Below are 25,535 nucleotides of genomic sequence, written 5' to 3'. Positions count from 1 at the left end.
GTAGGGAGAAGGGTGAGCTGTGTTGCAAAGATGGAGGAGGCCTCCCCTTGACTGTCCCCCCAGCTCTTCCTCCCCCCCCCCCTTGACTGCCCCCCAGCTCTTCCTCCCCCCCCAGCCTGCCTTTGCAATGGATCCGTCCTTTGAATCCCACCAGAGTTTCTCTGCCGCTGACTTTTTGAAGGGTTAATTGGGTGCAATTCTAAATACATTCAAGTATATTGTAGGAGACAAGGATTAAATCCAATGATGTGAAAACATTCCCACGGTTTTGACTTACTAAAAAGAAATAAGCAAGATGTTGGTTATCGTCATATTGCATTACTTCATACTAGCCTGGAGGCAGATTTGACGGGAGGGAAATGAAGAGAGATGTAGCGAGAGGAAACGTTGGAGTCCATGTTTGCTTCAAACCCCGATTTTCTTATGCTCAGAGATGAACGGGCACTGCAAGCGAAGCACACCACTTTATTCCTACACGACCCCATCAAGTATCAAAAAGTGCGTTGATGGGACCACATTGCAAACTCATACCTTTGCTGCCATCTTCTGGCTCAATAGGGGAAGGACAGGCTGGCCCTGCTCTTCACGGCAGACTTCTGGAGCCAGGAGGACAGAACACCAAGTTTCCTAGTGTTATGTTTGGACCAGTTAGCTGCAAAATAGACTTCGACAGACTTGAGCAGGAGAACTTCTTTTTGCTGTGCCCCATGTTAATTAGCTTGGCTAATTAGGTTTCGGGTGCTTGTAGAAAGCACCAGAATTGGCCCATCTCTTGCACCAGAAGTAAGGCTGCCCCCGTGGGCAAAACTGCACATTAAAATGCAAGGGCCGCTCAAAGAGTTCTTTTAATTATTACGTTTTTAATTTAAATCACATGGTGCTGGCTTTAGGCACTTGGGGGAAATATCCCTGCTCCTAGTTTGTGGGTCATAGTAATTTTGTCACAATAGTGCCCTTCTCTGCCCCTCTAATCTCACAACCATATCAGCCACCTGTGTACTCCTGAAGGTGTCCAAGATGAGGAGCCCTTGGCTCTAAGGATCACCAGTTGCTCATCTGCCAGGGATGGATGCAAGCTTTCAGATCTCATAACCACTGGGCTCTTTTTATTTTAATTTGAAGGTAACACGTGCAAGGGATATTTTGTGTGTGTGTGTTTTCATTGCATCCAGTTGCAAACATTTAAAATATTAATTATCAGAGGAAAACAAAGTTGAAAGTGAAATGTTAATTGTGTTTCCAAGGGTAGTAGGCACATAGACAGTTCAGGGGGTCGGGGACAGTTAAATGGCTGAACTTGGACTAAAGGCGATAACATTTGATTTAAGCAAATAAGAATCAATATAAGTGCAACTGGAAGGCTTGCTCAATCAATGACTGGATTTTAGCTCGGTTGTTACAGTCTATCAAGATGCACCAAAGAATTTGTTTCTCTGTTCTGTGCTTTTAATCTGCAGTATCCTTAAAAGCTGCTACACATTTTATGGGAGTTTAAAAACAGCAGCAGCAACTGCTTGTGTTGCAAAGGCAAGGGTGGTAATTTGGGTCAATTTCAGTCACTGCACATGGGTGCTACTCTTGAGTAATAGGAACAGTGAGAGAACTTACTAACAGGCGACTGCTACAAATACCGGTATGCGATTTGTCACTTGTACCCAGAAGAGCGATGCCTGCCTATTAAGAACAGATGTCAAATATATTGCAGGAAATACCCAAGCGCTTAGCAAGTCTGAACATCATGCATACTGCACTGAAGGTGGAGCAGAGGAGCTTTTCCTAAGTAGTAGGGCGGCATTGTTGTCGAGCGGGTCCCTAGACCAGATGGCCGGGAGGTTGCCTGCTCTTGATGGGACAGGGATAGCCTAACTTCTGTTGTCTGTGCTCTGGTCACCTCAAGGTTAGATAACAGTAATATGTTATACTTAGGGCTGCCTCTGAAGATGGTTCAGAAACTTCAGCTGGTGAAGAATTCAGCAGCCTGGTTGCTCACTGGGGCAAGACAGGTTGAGCATATTACACCTATCCTGGCCCAGCTGCACTGGCTGCCAATTAGCTTCCAGGCCCAATTCAAAGTGCTGGTTTTGACCTAGAAAGCCTTGAATAGCTCAGGACTGCAATACCTCAAGGACTGCCTCTCTCCATATGAACTGACCTGGACCCTGCAGTCATCACGTGAGGCCCTTCTGCCTCTTCTGTGAGAAGTCTGGCAACATGAGAACAGGCCTTTTCTGCAGCGGCTCCCCATTTGTTACACACCTTTAGGCGCCCGACAAAAATATCCTCTTCAACCAGGCCTTCGGCTGACTAACAACCTATATCCTTTTAGATGTCAGTGTCAGCTTAGATGGAGCTCAAGGAGGAGAGGCCAGGGAGTCACCCCCAGGAAGGCCCTTTCACAAATCACAGGACCACAAACCACAATAGCACTTAGCCACTGCAAGAAGAGTGTGCAGCTAGACAGCCCTTTGGTCTGATCCAACAGCATGTTATATATAAAAGGTAAAGGTAAAGGACCCCTGGAAAGTTAAGTCCAGTCAAAGGTCAACTCTGGGGTTGCGTTGCTCATCTCAGTTTTCAGGCTGCAGGTGCTAGAGTTTGTCCACAGCTTTTCGGGTCATGTGGCCAGCATGACTAAACCGCATCTGGTACAACATAACACCATGATGTAAGCCAAAGCGCACAGAAATGCCGTTTACCTTCCCACCACAGTGGTACCTATTTATCTACTAGCACTGGTGTGCTTTCGAACTGCTAGGTTGGCAGAAGCTGGGACAGAGCAACAGGAGCTCACCACCATTGCACAGATTTGAACCACTGACCTTCTGATCAGCAAGCCCAAGAAGCTCAGTTGTTCAGACGATATGTTATATTATATGTTTATCCCTCAACTTGCAAAATATATTTTAAAAACCCTTCTCTGAAGGGGTGGTGTTTCTAGAGGCACCAGCCAATGGGACCCCTCCCCTGCCAGCTTAGTCTGCTTCATCCCATCATAGCAGGACAAAAAAATGACAAAGACCTTTTCCTGTTCTTCAAAACAGAGAAGTAATGGCACCATCCCACTGCCTCCAATGCTTCAGAAAGTGGTTTGCCTTCACCCTTTTGCCCTAATGAGACTGGGCAAGTCACTGTAGCTATTGCTTTGCGGGCAAACAAAAGTAAATGGGATCCTATTAAAAATGGGAAGCTTAGCCCAAAAGAGTGGGGGGAACCACACCAAACTCCGATTCAATAAACATCAGAAGAGGTTCTATCCATGGATAATTAACTCTGATGTCTTTCTAAAAACGAGAATAATTGAAAACAGGGGTTTAAAGTTGATTCATGGAGGCTTCCCCAAGATATTTATTATTGCAAGCTCAGAAGATCTGTCTGGGTTCTGTCACTGGGGATGGCTAAACTTGGTGTCCAGATGTTTGTTTAAGTTTCTCCCACATAGTTCTGAAGTCCGTTAGCAGGGGGTTATCAGGGAGCAGGCCCTGCAAATCTTCCTTGACTAATATTCTCATTTCTTCCGCAACTTTGATGTTTTCTTTCATTAAAATTCCTGGCCCTTTGCCACACACACCAAAAAAAAAACTGCTTGGCTTGCAAAAAGAGAGGCCTGCAGACATGACATACGACCGAAGAAAGCTAATATTTATCATCAGCTGTCATTAAAGCCTCGCTATAATTGGTGTGGTGACAATCAGAATAGCTTAAAATGGACCAAAAAAAATTAAGGGAAAAAGAACCGAAGGTGGTGCATAACGACACAAGTCAGAAAAAGGTGTCCAACAAATTAATTGGGAGTTAGCAAATTCCTGCACTTTATTTTTTAAAAGGAAAAGAAAAAGCAAGACAAGAGTATAACTGTGAAGCTGAGAGGGGGTGAATTCAGGGCGCCATTGATGGTGGATGGAGAAATCTCACTCTCAAAAACTGAGGCACAACCCGTCGTGACAGCTTCCTGGGCAAGTCCCACATGAGAGAGCGAGCCTGGCTGTGGCAGGGCAGGAGTGTAGGGGTGTTGCACATGCGTGCATGCATGAGAAATGGACAGAGGTTCTCAAGCATTTTCATTGGCTAAAACATTCTTGGAGAGGGGGTTATCTGCAATTCGTAGAAACCAGCCTTATAACGCAGCCTATTTCTTACTCATAAACTTTGTTATTAATTGAAAACTGTAATTCACCGAATTTGCTCACAAATGCATCCATGTCGAACGGTACTGTACAGGGGGAAAGAGCTCCCATTGCAGACAGCAAACATCATAGTCAAGAAAAGCACAAGGAGGAAATGCTGCAAAGTTAATGGGACTCCAGGAGAGTTCAGGGAGAGCATGGAGAGCAGCAGGTAGGAAGAAACAGGGTGAGGGGGGAATAAGTAGGGGGGGTGCAGCAGAATTACAGGGCAAAAGAAAGAAGGGCAAGAGGGCTTAGACCTCTCCCACTGTTTTGAACAGAGGTACACTTTGGGTAGGCGCTGTGGGTTAAACCACAGAGCCTAGGACTTGCTGATCAGGTCAGTGGTTCGAATCCCCACGACGGGGTGAGCTCCCATTGCTCCATCCCAGCTCCTGCCAACCTAGCAGTTTGAAAGCACATCAAAGTGCAAGTAGATAAATAGGTACCACTCCGGCGGGAAGGTCAATGGCGTTTCCGTGCACTGCTCTGGTTTGCCAGAAGCGGCTTAGTCATGCTGGCCACATGACCCGGAAACTGTACGTCAGCTCCCTCAGCCAGTAAAGCGAGATGAGCGCCGCAACCCCAGAGTCGGCCACGACTGGACCTAACAGTCAGGAGTCCCTTTACCTTTACACTTTGGGTGGACTAAGACGTGCCTCTCCCAAGGCCCCCAGCAGCCCAATGGCAACACTTTCACTGACTTTAAGGAGCCTAGAGTACGTTTTTGTTGATGCATTTAAGATTTTAAACTATGTTACTCCTCAGAGCAGATTCCGCCACCATCAGAAACCTGACAGCATTTAAAATAAAGTATATCTTCAAAGGAGTGTAGTGCTACAAAATTAATCTGGTGTTCACCATTTTAGGCAAAGGTGGTGGGAAAGAAAGAAAACTGTTTTCCATGTGTAATCTTTCTCTCTCTCACACACACACACATCAAGAATCTTCTCTGGACTAGATGGTGGGAAGTAGGAAGCTTTGAAGGCAACCGCATTTAAGATGTGATGCGGATCACTCCCACAAGGCAGTGTCTCAAATGAGGCCCCTATTTCACTGCACCACTGACTGCCATTAAGAGGCTAGAAGCAAGTGCTTGGGTGATGCAGAACAAGTCTAAGCAGAGGGTCCTACTCAGAGTAGATCCATGGGAATTAATAAGCCTAAATTAGTCATGTCCATTAACTTCAATGGTTCTATCTGGAGCAGGATTAGAACTGGATTCCACTACACTGGGGCCACATGTCAAACTGAGTACGTAGCCTATCCGTAAAGGGGGACAGGGACTTTTTTTTTAAAGGGCAAATGGTGGGGTCTCACAAAACCATTCTGGCATCATTGATACACAGTAGAGGCGTGTGGGAGAGGCCAGTGAGTACAGGACTTAAAAAAATTAAATGGTCAATCCCAACCAGAGACGAATGGTTGATGAAGATGGTGGACTATGCCAGGGGTCAGCAAACTTTTTCAGCAGGGGGCCAGTCCACTGTCCCTCAGACCTTGTGGGGGGCCAGACTATATTTTTTTGGGGGGGGGATTAATTCCTATGCCCCACAAAATAATCCAAAGATGCATTTTAAATAAAAGCACACATTCTACTCATGTAAAAACACACTGGTTCCCGGAACGTCCACGGGCTGGATTTAGAAGGTGATTGGTCCGAATCCAGCCCCCAGACTATAGTTTGCCTACCCATGGACTATGCTGAAATGGAAACACACACACATAATTAAAATTAAAAATTGGGAGTGGCTTGGGAGGTCACAAAAAACCTTTTGACCATGGTCTCACAGCAGGAGACTTGAAGCAGTAAAAAGACCTTTCAAAATTAGCTTTTGTTTTTGTTTTTTTAAGACAAATTGGGGCGAGGGTCTTGAGGAGGTACAAAATAACCTCTTGAGGGGGTAGCTGCATCCCATGGGCAGGTTAGCCATCCCTACACTTTAGCCAACACAGAGGAAGTTGCCTTCACTAGTGCATCTAGCGCATCTACGCTGGCAAGCTGAGGCTTCCCAGGGCTTCAAACAGGGAGTCTCACACAACCCCATGGAGATGCGGCGATTGAACCAGGATCTTCTGCATGCCAATCATGTGTACTAACACTATGCTATGAGCCTTTGCCACAGCCAAGGGCTCTCTCTAACCACCCCAACAGTGGCTCCATCAAAGTTTAATCAGAAGGCAGCAAAAGGAAACCTGCCAGAACTGAACTGGACATACTCCGAGAAGGTGAAGGACTATGACTGATCTGCCTCTTGAGTCACTTCCTGCCTCTGAATGCCTTCATTCCAGCCCAGCACGTGTGCCTCAAACCTGCAGCACTCCTAGAGACTATTGATCTGCAAAGGGCTGGATCTTCTCTTCCCCACAGCAAATATCTACAGAGCAGAGATGTACACTTCTTCCCTCCCCCTCCCCCCATTTGGTCAGCCCTGATCCAGGAGATGCCTTCACAGGCAGCGCAAGTAACTGACAGGGAGGTATTTTAACCCTGACATCACAAGGAGGCACACACTGAAACATGCTGCTCCTCCTGAATTTTAATGCCACATAGAAAAATATAGAAACACAACACTTGTATTTTTAAATAGAAAATATTTGTAATCTTTTACACAAGTTAACAAATCCTACATTTGTTTGGAATCAGTCGAAGACTAGAAGGCAAAGACTTGGCGGCTCTTGCATCTGCTGCCTCCCCCGTTTACATGGGGGGCACAGCAGACTCCGTATGCCCCTGCACAAACCCAACTGAGGCAGGCCACTGTGGACTTACAAGCTTTCAAAATGCACCAACTTCTTTGGCAAGCAACAGCAAAGGGAACAGGGAATCTGGAAACCTCTGCAGCACTCTGGTTAATCCAGGGCCTCCGCAGGTGAGCACTCCTAACATCCTTGGGCAAAGATGTAGCAGCCCACAAGAGCAAAAAGCACTGCGATCCTTCTGAGTCTTCGCCCAGGCATCCACTGCGGATTCTGCCTTGGATTCAGTCTTCAGCTGAGCTGTAGCATTCCTCGTCCCTCACTTCTCTGTAGTTGCCCAGCATCTCCCCCTCTGGCTCATAGCTGGCCATCTGAGGGCCTAGTCTGTCTGCAAGCTTCTGGGCTGCAAGTTTGGCTAGCATTTCCTATAAAAACAGAGAAGAGAAACCATTTGCTGAAAGTGAGTAAATGCTAGGGTAGTCCCTAGGCCCAACAGAAACACACCAGAGAAAGCCATTTACTATGAGCTGCCCACAGAATCCCCTGGTATCAAGGCGCAGGGCCATGCTAGAAAGAAAGGCAGTGGAGAAGAGGGGTGGGGGGGAACAAGACCGCCATTCACAGTGCTAAAGCAACTTTGACACATTGTGCTGAACACTGGGAAGTTTCTGGACACAGAGAGAGAGAGAGTTGCAGACCAAGCTGGCAAAGGGGACCCTAAGGACAAAAAGCCCAGTGCAAGCAGGTAGGTGGAGAGGGAGATCCAGTCCTCTCTTTTCTCTGGCATCCTTAACCACTGAGTTTCAACACCAGTGTATTAATTCATGAACTTGAAGAAAGAAAGAGACATCATAGAGCAAACTAGCTCTTAAATGCTGAAAGTAATTGTCCTTTACAGGCGAACTGCACTTCAGGCGAAGGTGTTCAGAGAAAAAAATCAACTCTGGCTGATGTTTATCTAGCTGAGTCTACAAATCCGAGATGGTTGGACCAGATATGACATTATTTGTAATTTAATTACAGACAAACCGTCCCAAGTTGTTTATTAACATCACAATAAGCAAAAGAAAACAAAGCAGAGCGTGACAAGACAGTATTAATTTAGTGCCCGATACTCTTCTGTATTCATTCCATTCTCACCTGCATTACAGTTAAATTAAGGCTTGCAAGTAAATTAAGTGGATGTGCATATGAAAAAGATTCATAACTCAAATTCAGCATGTAGAATTTCAAAGCTATGCAAAACTGGCTTATTTGCAATCTGCGTATTTTTACTTGTAAGTCAACATGAGTTAGATTGCAATCACAGACAAATGGGGAATAAATATTAAAATAAATAAGCTAAGTTTGCTCTGAACATTTCTATTCAGAACATTCCTATCCAAGTGTTTTTAGAAAGCAGCATCTTTTGGGTGAAGTTGAATACTGGTACTGCTGAGTCAGGCCACTGGTCCATATGGCCAAGTATTGCCTCCTCTGACTGGCAATAGTTTTCCAGTATCTCAGGCAGAAACAAGAACAGCCCCGCAGCAGCTGCATGAGGCCAAAAGGGGCTCATCTAGTGCATCCTCCTCTCCTGATAGTGGCCTGCCAGGTTCCTATTATGGGAAGCCACAAGAACGGAGCACAAGAGCACTCGGCAGCTGGCTTGCAGAGCATACGGCCTCTAACGGGGCCTAAAAAACAGCCATCTTGACTAGTAGCAATGGATAGTCTTATCCTACATGAATTAGTCTCTCTTACAGCCACCAAAATTGATAGCCACCATTATCTCTTGTGGCAGCATCTTAAAAAGTAGAGACATCACCTTGCCAACAAAGGTCCGTATAGTAAAAGCTATGGTTTTCCCAGTAGTGATGTATGGAAGTGAGAGCTGGACCATAAAGAAGGCAGATTGCCGAAGAATGGATGCTTTTGAATTCTGGTGCTGGAGGAGACTCTTGAGACTCCCATAGACTGCAAGAAGATCAAACCCCTCCATTCTAAAGGAAATCAGCCCTGAGTGCTCCCTGGAAGGACAGATCCTGAAGCTGAGGCTCCAAGACTTTGGCCACCTCATGAGAAGAGAAGACTCCCTGGAAAAGACCCTGATGTTGGGAAAGATGGAGGGCACAAGGAGAAGGGGCGACAGAGGACGAGATGGTTGAATAGTGTCTTCGAAGCTACAAACATGAGTCTGACCAAACTGCGGGAGGCAGTGGAAGACAGGAGTGCCTGGCGTGCTCTGGTCCAGGGGGTCACAAAGAGTTGGACACGACTAAACGACTAAACAACAACAACATCTCTTGTGGGAGTGAATTCCATAATCTGACTGTATTTTGCATGTAGAAGTACTTTCTTTTGCTTGTCCTCAACCTTCCACCCTCCAGCTACACCAGATGACCCCCACTGAGTTCTATTATTATGGGAGAAAGAGATGTTTCCTACCCACCTTTCCCACATGATGCACGGCACGTCTCTCCCGCCTCCTGCCACCTTTCCACTGAGCCTGCACTTTCTGCAGGATAAGCTGTGCTGTACCACCACCAAGCAATGCATTCTCCCTGAAGTTGGTTTGGGGCCGGGGCTGGACCTTGCGCCTCCTTTCTTTCCTCTGTCCTCCACAGCCCAAGGCAAAGCAAAAGTACTGAAGCCTCTTTGCCACCACAAGCTGTTCTAACTCTGGGGTCAAGGAGTTCCCTCCTTGGAACAAAATCCTAGCAGACACTTCTCCCCCTCCACCACCCCAATCTGCATGTCTCCATAATATGTAACAGGAGCTCATGCAAAGCACCAGTGGTTTCATCCATACCTCATAAGCTTCCTTTTGTTGGATCTGAATCGCTATTGAATCTTCTAGGGAGAGCAGCTGCGTAGGCTCATGATGAAGAGGGGGTAACCGAGCGGCTGTGATGTCATCCAAGTGCTTCTTATCTCTGTGGCGTCTTTCCTCTGCAGAAAGGGAAAAGGGGGGACCTCTAGGTGAAGGGATATCTGGGGAGCCACAAGACGATCCACTTGACTCAGCCAGCAATCTAGAAGAAACCAAGAGCACAGCTCATGAAATGCCTCCTGGCTCTCTGGCACATAAAGTTGCTCCTTCCCTCCACTCCTATTCCGCTCTGAAATTTCAGGTCTGGATGAATTTGAGGCTAACATCTGATGCTCAGGGAAGCTTCCTCAGTTGTGCTTGCACAGAAGAGTGGGGCCATGAAGCAATCAAGGAATTAAAATGACCCCCCATCTTGCTCTATCCCAAGGATTTTGGCTTATAAGAGGACTGAAACACTTTGTATTCTCATATGTATTCTCCATGGCAGAGAAAATGGCAGCTCTGGTCAGGTGGCAGCTGCTGCCTGGTTTCCTTCAAGTCCACCTGGCATTCGGCCAAGAGAGAATTTAGGGGTCTCTGAGCAGAAGAGACCCCTGTGGCTCTGGACTGCTTGGGCTAAGCTCCCCCTGCATTCGGGAAAGGGAGTAGCTTCCTCGGGAGTAGCTTCCAACTCTACAATTCTATGATTCTAATGTATCACAGAAAATAATAACTATTTTATAATCCTACCTTTAAAAAATATTTATTCCCCAAAATATGTATCATAAACTTCCCAGTATGCATAAAACATACCCACACTTGTGGTTATTGCAAAAGCTCTCTCTGCAAGAGCGTGTTCCCTACAGTACTCACACATTAGCTTTAAATCTGCTTCTTTTTGCCACAGGGTTCTTTGCTCTCAGTTCCAGCACTTCCATGTAATGTGGAGTTTTGGGTGGTGTGTTTGGAAAGTTCTGAGAAGCACGGCCTTTACAGTCAAAACTCTGCCCATTTTCAGAGTTCTCCTCACTCTCTCCCCCTCCAACTGAAATTCTTTCGAAGGCATCCACCAGTGCTTCACTGCTGCTGCTTGCAGAATGTGCTGGATTTTCAGCTTTGTCTAGAGAATTCCACTTGGGAGTCTCCTGAGCATCTTTTGGAAGCCTGGCTATTGACACCTCCAAAACATTTTTGCTTCCTTGAGGAAAACTGGTGTCCTCAGGGGCTTGTCCTACTAATGCACTTCTGTTTGCTTTGCTTCTTTTCTGGGTCCAGACACTTTGCTTGTTCTGCAGAGATGATTCAATCTCATTGTAGTGACATTCAGAAATAAGAGGTGGGTCTTGGCATGTTGACTTGTTGCTGACCACCCCTTTTTGTTTGCTAGATTTGATTGCCTCTTGTTTTTCCTGGAACTCTAATCTAACAGCAGATAGAAGCTCAGTTGTTCTCTGCAGCTCTTCCTCTTGTGCAATGGCAATCTTCAATTTCTCAACGAAGTTGGATATCTTTTTACCTTTATCTGGAAGCCTGGATACAAATTTCCTATAATAGATGTGATGAAGATACACACTAAGGTAAACAGAATTCAAGGATGAGTTCTAATTCACATTTTGAATTCCTCTGAAGCCCATTAGCAAACAGTCTGCTACTATCCCTTCTATTTGTTTGAGGTTGTCAAATGCAACAGCATGGTTTTTTCCAGAAGATTTTCTGGGGTGAAATTGTTTGCATAATAAAATCTTTTTATGTCCTAAAGAACAATCTAATTAAGCATGTTTATTTTACTTGTATTTAATAAAGAAAACTAAAAATGTTGAAACTACCTAGATTGCCATATTGTACAGTATTTGAAGTTGGCATCATAGGAACATAGGAAGCCTTGTGGAACACCCTCCCTTCAGATGTGAAGGAAATAAGCAGCTATCCTATCTTTAAAAGGCAACCCTGTTCAGGGATGTTTTTAATATTTAACGCTGTACTGTTTTTAACACTTGATTGGGAGCCGCCCAGAGTGGCTGGGGAAACCCAACCAGATGAATGGGGTATAAATAATAAAATTATTATTATTATTATTATTATTATTATTATTATTATTATTATACTGAATGAGACGATTCACCTATTTAGCTTGGTACTGTACTCACAGCAGGATTTCATGCTGCATTCTCAGCTTCCTACCAGGGACTGTTCTGTATGCAAAACAGATGCTTTTACCACTGAGCCACAGCCCAATCTCATGCTGCTAATGAGATAAGGAAATAATGCACACACACACACACACCCCCGCCTTAGCACATAAAACAGGGTAGAGGGGCACATATGACCCTATGTGACATTTGGCCACTCTTAGTTGGAGCTTTCGTTACTGAAGGGGGAGATCTTCTAACATTTCACAGGTGACAATAGGCATATCAGTGTGTGTGCGGTGTTTCTATTTTCATATCACATTCAACATTTAATTTTTAGATAAAACAGTTTAGTTGAATTAAAAAACAGCAGCTCACTGGCAGTGTGCATTTATGTGTGCAATTTATATGTGACAACCATTTCCATAGAAGCCTCTAGTGTTTCTTTTGCTATTGATGCTGCACAATTTTATTTAGTTTGTCATATCTGAGAAGGACCTAAAGCACATGCAAAAGTTTCAGTCCTCAGCATCTCCAACAAGGGCTGGCCCAGAATTCCACCTGAAATTCTGGAGAGCTGCCGCCATGCAGACCAAAGGCTTTATGTCTTAGCCTTTCTCTCACGTGTGTGTTATTTATTGACTGTGAGGTGCTTTGAGGGGCAACAAGTAGCAGAAATACCAGCTATTGATTTTCGTAGAAAAGTAGGCAAAGGACACATTTCTGAAATACAATAACAGAAATGCTTGAGAGGCCACGTTCACGACGGTACCAGCACAAAGGGCTGTGTAAGTTGTTTTAAACTGTTCTTACAAGTTATAATTGCGTTTTGATGCTGTAATCCGCCCTGGGGCTTTAGGGTGAAGGGCGGTTTAATAATAATAATAAAATAATAATAATAATAATAATAATAATAATAATAATAATAATAATAATAATATCGTTAATACTACTACCACTGCTACTAATATTGTGCCGGGGTTGAAGGGGCGCCCCCCGAAAGGCAAAAGCGGAGGGAGCGCCGCCCTCCCGGGGAAGGGGAGCTGCTCGCCGGCCCCGCCTGAGCCGCGGAGGGGGCGTCGGCCCGGCCCTCCTTCCCGCCCCGGCCTCTCACCGGTCCCCCAGCAGCTTCTCCTGCCGACTCAGCATCTCCCGCAGCTCCGGCAGGCTCCGGCCTCGCAGCTGCTCCGGCGCCGCCGCCGCCATGCCTCGCCCGGGGAGGGGAGGCCCGCATGGTCCCGGAGACAGGAGGAGAGCGGGCGGGGACGGACACAGCAGCGGCACCTCCGCCGCTTCCGGCCCCCGGTGGGCGCCGCCATGTTTCCGGAAGCGCCCTACGGCTCCCCAGCAGGGCCAAAACACGTCCGTGGCGCCTTTACGCCTTCGCTCGCTTCCAAGGCAGCCGCTTCGGCAGGAGCCAGAGAGGCGCTGCTGCAAACGCGTTCCGACGTTTTTAGGGTGCTTGGCTCCTCCTCCTTCTCCCTTATATATAAGTCGTTTCTATTTATAAAGTTAATTGCAAAGCGCTTTGGGCGCATGTGGAGCTAAGAAGTAGTACCATTAAAACCAATCGTTAGCAATACTAATTAATGCCCAATGATGGCCAATGAATCAACAGTGTGATGCAGCAGCAGAAAGGGCTAATGCTACTCTACTCTGCATCAACAGAAGTACAGAGTCTCCGTCAAGGGAAAGAATAGTACCACTCTATTCTGCCTTGGTCAGAATCCACCTGGAGTCCTGTGTCCAGTTCTAGGCACCACAATTTAAGAAGGGTGTTGGCAAACTTAGGCAGAGGAGGGCGACCAAGATGATCAAAGATCTGCAAACCAAGCCTTATGAGGAACTGTTGAGAGGAGATATGATTGGCCACCTTAAAATATCTTAAGGGCTGTCACATGGAGGGTGGAGAAAGCTTGTTTTCTCCTGCTCTGGAGGGTAGGACTCCAGCCGACTGATTCAAGTTACAAGAAAGGGGATTCTGGCTAAACATCAGGAAGAACTTTCTGAAAGTAAGAGCTGTTTGACAGTGAAGCAGATTCCAACAAGAGGTGTTGGACTTTCCTTTGGAAGTTTTTAAGCAGAGGTTGGACGGCCATCTTTTACGGATGATTTACCTGTAAATCCTGCATTGTGGGGGTGGACTGGTTGACCCTTGGTGTCCCCTCCAACTCTAAAATTCTCCGAGTGGGAGCTAGAGTTTTAAGTTTTATAAGCGCCTCAGAGCACATGTAGAACTATTTCCTTTGAGGTGAACTAGCTTCTCTTTACTGCTGCTTTTTTAGAAAAGATACTGTTCCTTAGACAGGGACGCGGGTGGCGCTGTGGGTAAAACCTCAGCGCCTAGGGCTTGAATCCCCACGGCGAGGCGAGCTCCCATCGTTCGGTCCCAGCTCCTGCCCACCTAGCAGTTCGAAAGCACTCCTAAGTGCAAGTAGATAAATAGGTACCACTTTCTAGCAGGAAGGTAAACGGCATTTCCGTGTGCTGCGCTGGTGCCGGCTTGCCAGAGCAGCTTCGTCACGCTGACCACGTGACCCGGAAGTGTCTCCGGACAGCGCTGGCCCCCGGCCTCTTAAGTGAGATGGGCGCACAACCCTAGATTCGGACACGACAGGCCCGTACGGGCAGGGGTACCTTTACCTTTACCTTTTTACTGTTCCTTAGAGCGAAGGCACAATGGTTTGCCCCCTTGGGAAGACTTAAAGGTAAAGGGACCCCTGACCATTAGGTCCGGTCGTGACTGACTCTGGGGTTGCAGCGCTCATCTTGCTTTATTGGCCGAGGGAGCCGGCATACAGCTTTGGGGTCATGTGGCCAGCATGACTAAGCCGCTTCTGGTGAACCAGAGCAGCACACAGAAATGCCATTTACCTTCCCACCGGAGTGGTACCTATTTATCTACTTGCACTTTGATGCACTTTCGAACTGCTAGGTTGGCAGGAGCAGGGACTGAGTAACGGGAGCTCACCCCATCGCAGGGATTCGAACCGCCAACCTTCTAATCGGCAAGTCCTAGACTTAGGAAGCTGCTTTATACCAAGTCAGATTGTTGTCAACACTGACTGGCAGCAGCTCTCCAGTGATTCAGGCAGGGTTCCCTCCTAACCATACCTGGAGATGCTGAGGTTTGAACCTGGGACCGTCTGCCTGGTGCAAAGTGGAGGCATTGCCACTGAGCTACAAGCCCTTCTATTTAGAAGGGGACATGGATGGCTTTAGATGAAGAAGTCTCAGCTCTCACAGAAATACTGAAGCCAGCCAGACTCACGTTCTGGCCTTACACCTCCCATTTTTTCAAACATTCCCGGAGAAAGCTCAGCACTTAGTGGATCTGCTTCCATCCTAAAGTCCAAGCTCCCGCTGAAATAGGCTTCCTTCCTTCCTTCCCTCTGGGATGAGGTCCATTCCACAGCCCATCCTGTTTATCAGATATTTGGCTGAACAGTAACTGCATCATCATATTTCCGTTTTCCAACTGATTGTACTGGTCTGGGCTTTCTTTTCTTTTTTCCTAAGAAGAAAAAGCCACCAAACTGGGAGGGTTTTCCTAATATTTCTTCTAAGTGAATGGGTTTCAAAAAGTTCAGATCAGCAAAAACAAAGCAGGCCACAGCCAAAAGTGTAAAATGTGCTCTGCAAATGATGTTTCTTCTTGAGAAGAAATTACAACCACCTGATCAAAAGTGAATCCTTCTGAGTTCAGTGGACCTTACTTCTGACCTGAGCAAGCAAGCAAAATGTGAAATAGGGCATTACCACTTTGCGGTACTGCACAGTACTTGGCAAAAGTATTCTATGTACATAGCTGCTGCGCGACAGACACACGATTTGTGGAACAGCTACAGATATAGTATTTATTTATCCCACTTTTTTGAAATGTGGTAGTGTCTGAGGTTCCCAACACCATAAATGCATGACAATATCAAAATAAATTCTGCAAGACCAAGCCTAACAATATGAAGAATAGTAGGGGAACCCATCAAAACAAGAGAGCCAAAAGCTCCTTAAGAATTAACCCTAGTCAAACCAAAGTATTGCCTGAACAAAACGTTTTTCCCACTGTTACCCTCCACCAAGCGATCCTTGCCAGGGCTAGATCAGGAGGAAGAGGGCCCATCTAGTCCAGCAGCCTTGTTCTCACTGTGGCCACCCAGATGCCTTTGGGAAACAAACAAGAGGGACCCGAGCCCAAGAGCCCTCTCCCCTCCTGCAGCTGGGACTCAGAAGCATGACAGTCTCCGACTATGGAGGCAGAGCATAGCCACTGTGGCTAGTAGTCCTTGAAGGAAGGAGTTTTACCACTACAGAAAAGGCCCACTATCTCCCCACCAGCCTCACTTTGGAACAGGGGTGCAAAACCAGTTTCAGCCCAAGAGCCACATTCCCTTTTGGACAACAGAGGTGGGGGCATTCTGGTGATGGGCAGAGCCAGATGCAAAAAAATGAATGGGGGGTGACACTTTGTACAATAGGTATAGACTCCCCTCCCCATCTTCCATCTAGCCAAGCAAAAGCACACAATATAACAAGATAAAAGCACTCAAGGGTGGGGGCATGCGGAAGGACTGGTGAGAGGCATGGCCTAGGAATGGGCCTGAGGTCGTCCCCCCTTTGCCTTAGAAGTTAGTGGATAACATGTGAGTAAAGTGGCCTCATCAGGTGATCTCAGTAGACAAGGCAGTTTCATAGATGAGGTCTTTTTGGTGTCCTATAGGCGTGGTCTTGCTACTTAGAGACACCAGCTCCATTTCAAAGGGAGAAATGTTTTTTCTCTGTTGACTTACACCTAGCCAACAGTCCAAATTTGGATCATGAACTCTTTTGGGCAGGAATCTCTTTTGCTAACGTTACTCTGTAAAGTGCCATTTAAACCCTATACACAAATCTCAAAACTGAAATGCACTTAGAATCTAGTGGTTCAACTTTGGAGGAAGGTAGTTGAGTCTTCCTGGGAAAAACCCAGACTCTAGTTCTCTACTGCAGTTTCCCAAACTTGCGTCTTTAACTGTTGTTGGACTACAACTCCCATCATCCCTAGCTAGCAGGACCAGTGGTTAGAGATGATGGGAATTGTAGTCCAAAAACAGCTGGAGACCCAAGTTTGGGGAACCCTGCTCTATTGTATCATGTGGTCTTTGTTTTGTATTGCTCTAAAGGTACTCAGAAGTTGAACTTATTTTAATTTAGCTAAGGACAAGATGTTGATGTGAGGGAAAAGACACAGAATTCTTAGAGAAAAGAAAGCATATATTTGTGTGACCATAACTTTAATTCAAAATCACGCGACAGACAGCATCAGCCATGTGAGGCAATCAGAGAGCAACCTCATTAGCACCTCCGTAGTGCCAGAGAAATTCTCTGCCCACACACTTCCAAGTTACAATTGAAATAATTGCAGCAGTCATCATTCAGCTGCAAGAATGTGAACTACATTCCCCTCCTCGTTTCAAAGTCCACACTCATATCTGACTTGGCAGGTGTTTTCCAGTATATTTCGGGAGGTGCCCTTCTTACAATATCAGTATTTAAATAGAAATAAAACTTCAGCAAAGTGAAGTCACAGAGCCAAGGTCATCTTCAGGGGTGACTCGCACATATAGCGTTGGGGTTTCCCCTGTCAAAATAGGAAGTTTCAGTTCTGCCTTTGCTAAGGGGTAGCTTTTGGCCCGTTATATCCTGCTTGGTTTGCACAGTTGGAAGAGTGTTGTAGAAAATTTCCATATCCATTCATATTTCAACTCTTAACAAGTTTGTTCATCATTTTTAGGCAAGCTCACATTTATTCCTCTTCCATTGAATATGTAATGTACAAGCTAATTTGCCAAATGTTCTGTCTATCCAAGGAGGTAATAGAATTGTTTTCATTTCATTTCAGACATTTATACAGTGCTTCACCTCTTAGGGTTGCATCCATTGCTAGTCCTACTCACAGTAGACCCTGACATCTCTGAAATCTTCCTGATAGGGCTGAACCTATGGCTCACCACACCTATGGCTTTCCCTGAACTGGGATAGCCCAGCCTCAATCCATGCACTAGTGACCTCCCTCTTGGACAACTGCAGGACACTCTACATGAGACTGCCCTTCAATACTGTCCAGAAACCAGCTAGAGTAGAATGCAGTAGTTGGTGAGTGGGGCAGTCTGGTGGGATTATGTGTTTTTAGTAAAAAGAGTTTGTGTGACATCTAGAGAAGCAGGACCATTCCTGTACACCTGAAAAGCTTAACAGCTGAAGACCAGTAGGGAAGCTTTGAGAAGTTTGAACATAACCTGCAGACCTACAATTCCTGTAAACATCGCTAGCAGATTCAGCCACGACTTGAAATTATTTTCCCCCTCTCTGCCTTTGTGGATTATACAGTCTCAGTGATGGTGGAAACTCTCACAACCTGTTCTGTATTTACTTCCTTCTTTTCATCATAGTTTTATTTGCTCCCTGATTTGGATTGCTTTTTGTTTCTAATTTATGGACCTACTATAAAGACTCAAAGGTGGGGTTGGTGTGCTGAAATATGCTCAGATAACTTCAGTTAATCATAAGAAAATCACTGTAGTGTGCTCCTTTTTAATTAGTGTTAATTAAACTTAAAAATATTCCAAACCAAGGCCAACAAACTCTATTCATTAAGTTTCTACACTGCCCTTTCTCCCAAAGCAACCCAGGGCAGCAAACGAGGCAGAAAAACAATGCAATTAAAGTAGGTGAAATGATTTTAAAACATTAAGACATGCAGTGCTTTCAGGACTCATGACACATAATCCCATCAGACTGCCCCCTTCACCAACTACTGTGTTCTACTCTAGCTGCAGTTTCTGGACAGTGTTCAAAGGCAGTCTTATGCAGAGTACACTGTAGTAGTCCAAGAGGGAGGTTACTAGAGCATGGGCTGAGGCCAGGCTATCCCAGTCTAGGAATAGCCGCAGGTGGTGAACCAAATTTTACACTTACATGGGAGTTGTGAAGGCCATCAGAGGGAGAGGAAGTAACAGTTAGGCCAGGCATAGGCAAACTCGGCCCTCCAGATGTTTTGGGACTACAACTCCCATCATCCCTAGCTAACAGGACCAGTGGTCAGGGATGATGGGAATTGTAGTCTCAAAACATCTGGAGGGCCGGGTTTGCCTGTGCCCGAGTTAGGCACTCTCCACTTTGCCTGGATATACCTCCAGCTGCCAACTACCATTACTGAGAGTAATAGCAGGCCTTCCATTGTGCTTAGATCTCTTTATTTTAAAGGTGTATACCCCTGCTTGTCATCACCTAGCTCTCAAAGCGGCTTACAGCAATAAAAATATAATCAATGCAAGATAAATTAAACCTCAGAAATTTAAATGAAAACATCAGGAAATTTTGAAAGGGCAGAGAAGCCTTCATGATGCAACAGCCTCCTGAAATATGGTTTTAACCAGGTACCTGAAACTCATCAGGGGTGGTGCCTATCTGACTTCTAGAAGCAGGGAATTCCAAAGTTGGGCCCAGAACACTGAAGGCACAACTTCTCATTGACATAAGTCAAGCTTCTGCTCCATGGGGACCCTGTTCTCCCAGATGATCTCAGTGATCAACTTGGGATATCTAGGACAAAGGGGTTCTTAAGGTGTCCTGGGCTTTGTGCACCATTATCATTTATTTTTAATTTATTTATTAAATGTGTATACCACCCTTCATCCAAGGATCACAGGGCAGTTCTATATTGCAAAATGTGCAACATAGCAACAAAGAAAAATAATACCCACCCCGGCTCCTGTATAAAAGGTCATATGTTGTTTAATTAGCCAAAGGCCTGGCAGAAGTGTTTTTTTGCTTGGTGCCTAAAGGAGTCAAGGTCCCCATGGATGCAAGCAATTTTATCCTTAAAACTGCTTTGCAAGCAAGTCACAGTGAGCTACCACCTTCTGTCACCTTCTTCTGGAGAGACTGTGAAATGTCCTGCACCACCTGGAAAAGCTCTGCTGGATGGTACAAAGAGGATGCAATGGAGATAGTAAAGTATTCCTTCTTTGCTGCCTTCATTGCCACTAGGTAGGCTCAATGACAAGTCCTTGTCAGTGTTTGATTTCCTCAATTATGTTCAAAGAACCTGGAATCTGGAGCAGTAGATCTAGTTCCATGACCTGCAGAATTAGTGCATGAATTTGCTTTCCCCCCTCCTCCCTCCTGTTTCTTTTTTCTTTTGTGTCATGTCTTTTTAGATTGTGAGCTGCTCTGGGAGCTTGGTTGGGCAGAAGAGTGGGTAGAAATGCTTTAAACAAACATACTGGGACTTACTTCTGAGTAAACATGCCTAGGAGAGTGCTGTTTGCAGGATGTTGGACCAGAAGACCCTTTAGTCTGATTCCAGCAGCAAGACTCTGTTTACATTTGTAGGACTGCCCCACACATGACTCAAGATTTTTTGTCCAAAGTATATGAAGAAAAGGCAAAGCACTAAAAGGGTCTGGGCCCTCAAGCCCCATATTTCTTCCCATTTTAAACCCAATCCACTTTGCTGCTATATGTACCTACAGTACATATTGTCACATGGTCCTCACTTCTCCAAGTGATGAAGATTTCCAGGTGTGCAGGTGCTTTCCAAGTGCTTGCATTTTTTCGGAGGACGGAACACTAGAGACTTGCGGCATTTTGTATTATCAGATTTATTTACAAATGGCAATAAATCAAATCTCCAGAAAGAGGCACACCCAGGTGCTTTCAACGTTTCAGCTCCCTCAGCGCTGCTCTCTCTCCTTCTGTTGCAAACTGCAGTTTGCTTCCCTCAGAGACTTCAGCCTCCTCCCCATGACAGCAACAGGAGTGCCACTCTTCTTCCTCAATCTCTGATGTCTCTCTCTCCATTCAGAACTTTCCAGAACAATCTCAAACTACTTCCTAGGCATTCACTCACGCTGGAAACCATTAACATCACTTCATCAAATCCCAGACTCTGACCACGTATTGCCTTGGGAAGCCCAGGGCAAAGGCATGATAGTCCCACCCACAGTAACAATTTCATAACAATATAAATGGAATATATAACATCACAGGGAATATATACTTCATATTTAGGTTTTCCCTCCATTTGTAAATGTAGAATATGTTGCCTTTGGTACAATTTCCAAAAAGTATTTATTCAAACAGGCACACTAGAGCCAAGTGGGAAGGAACTGAGGTGGCTGGATGGTATCCTAAGCAATTAGTTCTCTTGTTGCAGAGTTATCCAAGTGACTCATATGGCCTCAGACTTCCTATACAGTGTTCTTTTTTATTTACTAATTAAGTAGTGCACATACATGAAAATAACAAGAGCTATGTTGAAAGAGTATAGTAAAATGTGAAACACAGTGACAATGGGCCAGAGTCTTTAAAAGCGTGATGCCAATCATTTTAAATCAACATTTTCCCTGTTAACTCTTACACATTGTGTATTCCTTGGGGAATAGCTAGCCCCTCCAGCACTTATGTTAAATGACATTAAAATACAACATAGCACATTATAAAAATGCATATACAGTGAGTTAGTCAAATGTGGCTTAAGCTTCAGTACAAAGGATTTTTAACCATATTTCAGTGGAACAGCATTCAGGGATTTTCAATATACAAAATAATAGGCTTTGTTAAACAGGAAGGTTATAAATAGACACGTAAGTATTTCCAGGTATTAAAATACATGAAGAACCAATGCTATATTTCCTGGAGACAGATGAGAGGTGGGTATGAAAGACTGAAAAAGTCTTGGTAGTTAACAGATTAGAAAGCTACGTGCCTTGTTGCAGAAACCCAACAAATTTAATTCCTTTCCACAAAGCTCACAAGAGCACCACTGGCATGCTTCCTTGGTGATGGTCCCTTCCTCCCTCTTCAGGAGCACCGTGGTCCCATTCAGTGTTTTCAGAATCAGCATCTTAAAGAGCTACAAAAAGCAGAGACTTCCTCCCCAAGCAAACTGCCAATATATCTTTGGCTGTAACTACCACTTTTCCAAAAAGGAAAGGAGTAACATTGAACATTACTTGCCCTAGTCAAGTAAAGAAAATGGCACTTCTGTGAAGTAGAATTAGATTAAAGTTCAAACGAGAAATGAGTTTCCATGTGCAGTTAGGATTGCTGTCCAGCAGCCTCTCCTTCAGGTGTGCTCAAAATGTGGCAGGTGACTTTGCATACTCCTTCCTCTAAAAAAGGAACAGGGGCAGAGGTTTTGCTCACCTTTGGTTCCCTTGCAAATAAATACAGGGCAGCTTCATGAACAAAGTGTCTGAAAGGCTTCTTTGCCTCATCAGTCCTTCAAGCTGCAGAGTTTCAAGACGCTGGAACACGTGTGAGGAGTTCCTGGGCCTGGAATGATGGCAGTTGTGCTGCGCTTTGACGAATACTCCAAGACTCTCTTGAATGGAGTGTATGTCCTGGCAGGCTTTGATGTCTCGGAAGATGGGCCGCTGTTCTCAGTGCTAGGAATGAAAACCAACAGCACAAAATGTTAGACACTCAAGAAATCAACCAATACTGTTTGGCTGATCAAAACCAATGAAAAGGAATCCACAACAAATATAACTCTTTCCTTGAGCCAGTAGAGTGAGGAAAGTCCTTCATGCAGCACAGCTGGTAACCAGAAACAAATCTTCTACATGTTTTAGAAAAATATTTGATGGTTCATTATAGAGTCTGTTCAATATTTGGAGACCTTAAAATATCAAAACCAAATTTTGCATGATGGTTCCTGAGACCAAGGAGCTATCTTGATCTATGTTTGGATACATTTAGATGCCATTTTGAATCAAAATGTTGGACTGAACCTTTCAAAACTGCACTGGTTTTTGGTTTCTTGGAATTCCCAAGCAACACTGGTTATGAGGCTGCTAGTTCTTTATTTTTTAAAAAAGACACAGCATGTTGGAAGAATTGCATCTAACATGTAACTTGTAACATAGCAGCCCACTGCAGTCCACCTTTAGTCTCCAGACACCGAACTGGAAAAGTAGAGAGAACAGTGATGCATGCTGGGAATAGCTCTGCTCCCTAAACCCCAGGGGCAGGTAATTTGACTCTCAAATTTTTTACACTGCAACACCCACAGGAATTGACAATAACTGGCTTACAAAAGGCTGACCTAGTAAGCCCCACAAAAGATGACTTCAATCACCCCCCTCCCAAAGTGTAGGTAGAAGATCTACCTATCATGCAAATCAAGGTAAACAATAACCTTTGGTTCATATGTGGGTTATTAAGTACCTGGGCAAATAAGACAATACTTGTATCATACTTCCTGAGGAGGCAGCATAAAAACATCACACCTGAGGCACAATAGCAACCTCAAGCAGAGCTTCAAATGAATTTTTAACTAATAAGGGTAGGGAAAGCTCAGCCTTTGTCTCCTTTCTCCCCTTCTCTTCCAGCCATTCCTTTGAAACCAGACTCCAAAAAAAAGAGAACAGATTCTGGCACATGCTTGGAACTTCTTTCTGTACACACCCACCATTCTCCTCTGCTTCCCACTGCAGTCTTACTCAGAGCAACTGAATGTCAGAGCTTGTGGGTCCCAAGAGCTGAAAAATCGTAAGAGAACCTGAAGCAGAGGAACTCTGGCCTGGATGTTTGGCCCTAGAATCAACACCCACCCACACCCACTAGTCATTTAGTCATTTGCAACTGCAGGAACTCCTCTGATTCCCAACCCTTTAAATCTACAGTACTCTAGTTAGCAACCTCTCTCTCTCCTCTTCTCCACTGGAGATCTCTTTCTCCACTTTCGGGGTTTGAGTGCAGTAGATTATTGGGGGGGAGGGAGCCCAAGGAACACATTATTTAGTGTGTAATTGAACTTCCTTTCCCCACCCTACCTTAATATATCTTGTACTTCAGCATTCAACTCAAGCTCTTGGTGTGAATTCCTGGAACCTGGAACCATGTGCCAGGGTGGCACATGGTCAACCCACAGAAAGCATTCCCCTCTCCCAAGTCTGTTTAAGGGTCACATGTCAAGTACATGCAAGTCCCCAGAGACACATGCATTCAGAGACTTCAGCATTCAAACTGGAATCTGATTAAGAACTTTCCCCCCAGGAACTAGAAGTTATTATTTATGTATAAGAACTTGCAAAAGACTTTATTTAAACAGATGTTTTACCAGTGATCCATGGTTGTTGGTATTAATTGCTACTTAACACATTTGCACATGGTTGAAATCTTATTATTTGGATAATATACCGTAGGTTGTATTTGGATATTATTGGGTCTCTTTATTTCGTTGTGCAGAAAATACATTAAGCCTATGCCTGATGAATGGCAATTAGCTATTCATAAACAGCGTGAAAAAAGCCTCTTCCTGGTTGGTTTGTTTTACTGGCATTTGCCAAGTTGCTACAAACTGAGGAACATCTGCCACGTTCCCCATACACATTCTTTTGGTTTAGGGCCTTAAGAGCTTTCCTCAAGCCATAAAAAATCATTAATTCTTGTTTACTTATAAAAATTAAACAGGAAAAATAAAGGGTTCCATAAAGCTAAGCAGAGTAAAGGTCAATGATAAATTTCCAAATGAACCACATATAGATGCTTTGGCACCTTGAGGGTCCCCAAGAAGCATCACATAAATAGCTGTCACACGGCCTGGAAATTTCTTAACTTGTCTTATTATTGCAGCCTCTAGGCTGAAGCTCTGGAAACCAGTGTAGCTGGTTGTTAATGTCAGAAGGGCAAAATCATAACTGAGTAATCTTATTAGTGCTTCATTAAACTGCTCTAGTGAAATGACTTATTCAGCGTGCCGCTAAGACTTCAGGCTCCTCTGGCAAGCTGAAACACAGCAAGCATATAAAAGTTTATTACGCGTGACAAATCACTGTTCCTCATTTGGCCTTGAAGAAGCACCATTTCACCCACGGAAATGCCCACCTGCCCACGTCCCCCCTCTAAAAAAACCCTTCACAATTCCATGAATTTGCAAAGGGGTGGCAGCTGCTTTAGTTGTCTCAGTCTCTCAACGAAGTGGGCTAAAAAGGATTCCCCCTGAATGTATTTCAAGCCCGGATACCTCAGTGGAAGGTCACATCCTACTCCAACATCTCTGGTTTCTACATCAGTCCTTGACTGTGACTCCATCAAGTAATCCAAACGGTCTTGTAATTCTTTATTCTGAAACATACAAAATTGACAACTCAATTCTTCAGTTCAATATCCCAACAGGCCCTGCAATTACTTGTTACACATGCATACTGTAAAGCAATGAAGAAATTTTCTTCATTAGTATCTTTTTTAATTTTTGAGAGAAGCTCATGATAGTGTACATGACTCATCCTGCTCCAGGCCCCACCCCTGTTGCTGAACCCGGTTAGACTTAGAGATGGCGACCAGTCCCAAGGTCACCCAGGGAGGGCCTCAAACCAGAGTCTCCTCCCCTGTCCTAAGTCAACACTCTTAGCCACTGCCACTGCATAGCCTATCATTTAATCTCTTTAGATTAAGAGAGGCTTGCTTTATTTATTTTTACCATTGAAGGAGAACATTAAGACAACAGAGGTGGGGGAGCAGGAGGTGTTTAAAAGGAAATATAGGGAATTTCTTAAACTGGAGGTGCAGAAAGTGAGAAAGGAAAAAGATGAAAGCTGGCATGGGAGAGGAGTGGAGAGTGTTGGACTTAGGACTCATCCTTACTGTCATTCAGTAATGTACTTCCATTAATTCTCTGTTGTTCATATGACATTCTCCTCCAATAACTGCCTTCCCACACATTCTCCTCTCTCAATCTGGATTTTCTCTTACCCTCTCCTTTTT

The 25,535-nt window shown here is 44.8% G+C and overlaps 1 protein-coding gene across 1 annotated transcript in view; it reads right to left on the bottom strand.

Annotated features, from left to right (window-relative positions):
* Nucleotides 1-6,688: 6,688 nt before the first annotated feature.
* LOC309356248 (uncharacterized protein) overlaps nucleotides 6,689-25,535 on the bottom strand; it is a 61,360-nt gene continuing 42,513 nt past the window's right edge. Inside the window, exons 12-17 of the mRNA XM_081887521.1 lie at nucleotides 24,796-24,896; nucleotides 22,045-22,213; nucleotides 12,898-13,283; nucleotides 10,528-11,199; nucleotides 9,655-9,877; nucleotides 6,689-7,288 (exon numbers count right to left, since the gene is read on the bottom strand). Coding sequence (XP_081743647.1) covers nucleotides 7,148-7,288; nucleotides 9,655-9,877; nucleotides 10,528-11,199; nucleotides 12,898-13,283; nucleotides 22,045-22,213; nucleotides 24,796-24,896 — 1,692 coding nt within the window. The 3' untranslated portion in view covers nucleotides 6,689-7,147. The remainder of the gene's footprint in view (nucleotides 7,289-9,654; nucleotides 9,878-10,527; nucleotides 11,200-12,897; nucleotides 13,284-22,044; nucleotides 22,214-24,795; nucleotides 24,897-25,535) is intronic.

The sequence above is a fragment of the Podarcis melisellensis genome, assembly GCF_964234715.1.
Source record: "Podarcis melisellensis genome assembly, chromosome: 14".
NCBI classification, from domain to species: domain Eukaryota; kingdom Metazoa; phylum Chordata; class Lepidosauria; order Squamata; family Lacertidae; genus Podarcis; species Podarcis melisellensis.
The sequence above is the reverse complement of the archived record's forward strand: the minus strand, read 5'-3'. Positions and strand labels throughout refer to the sequence as shown.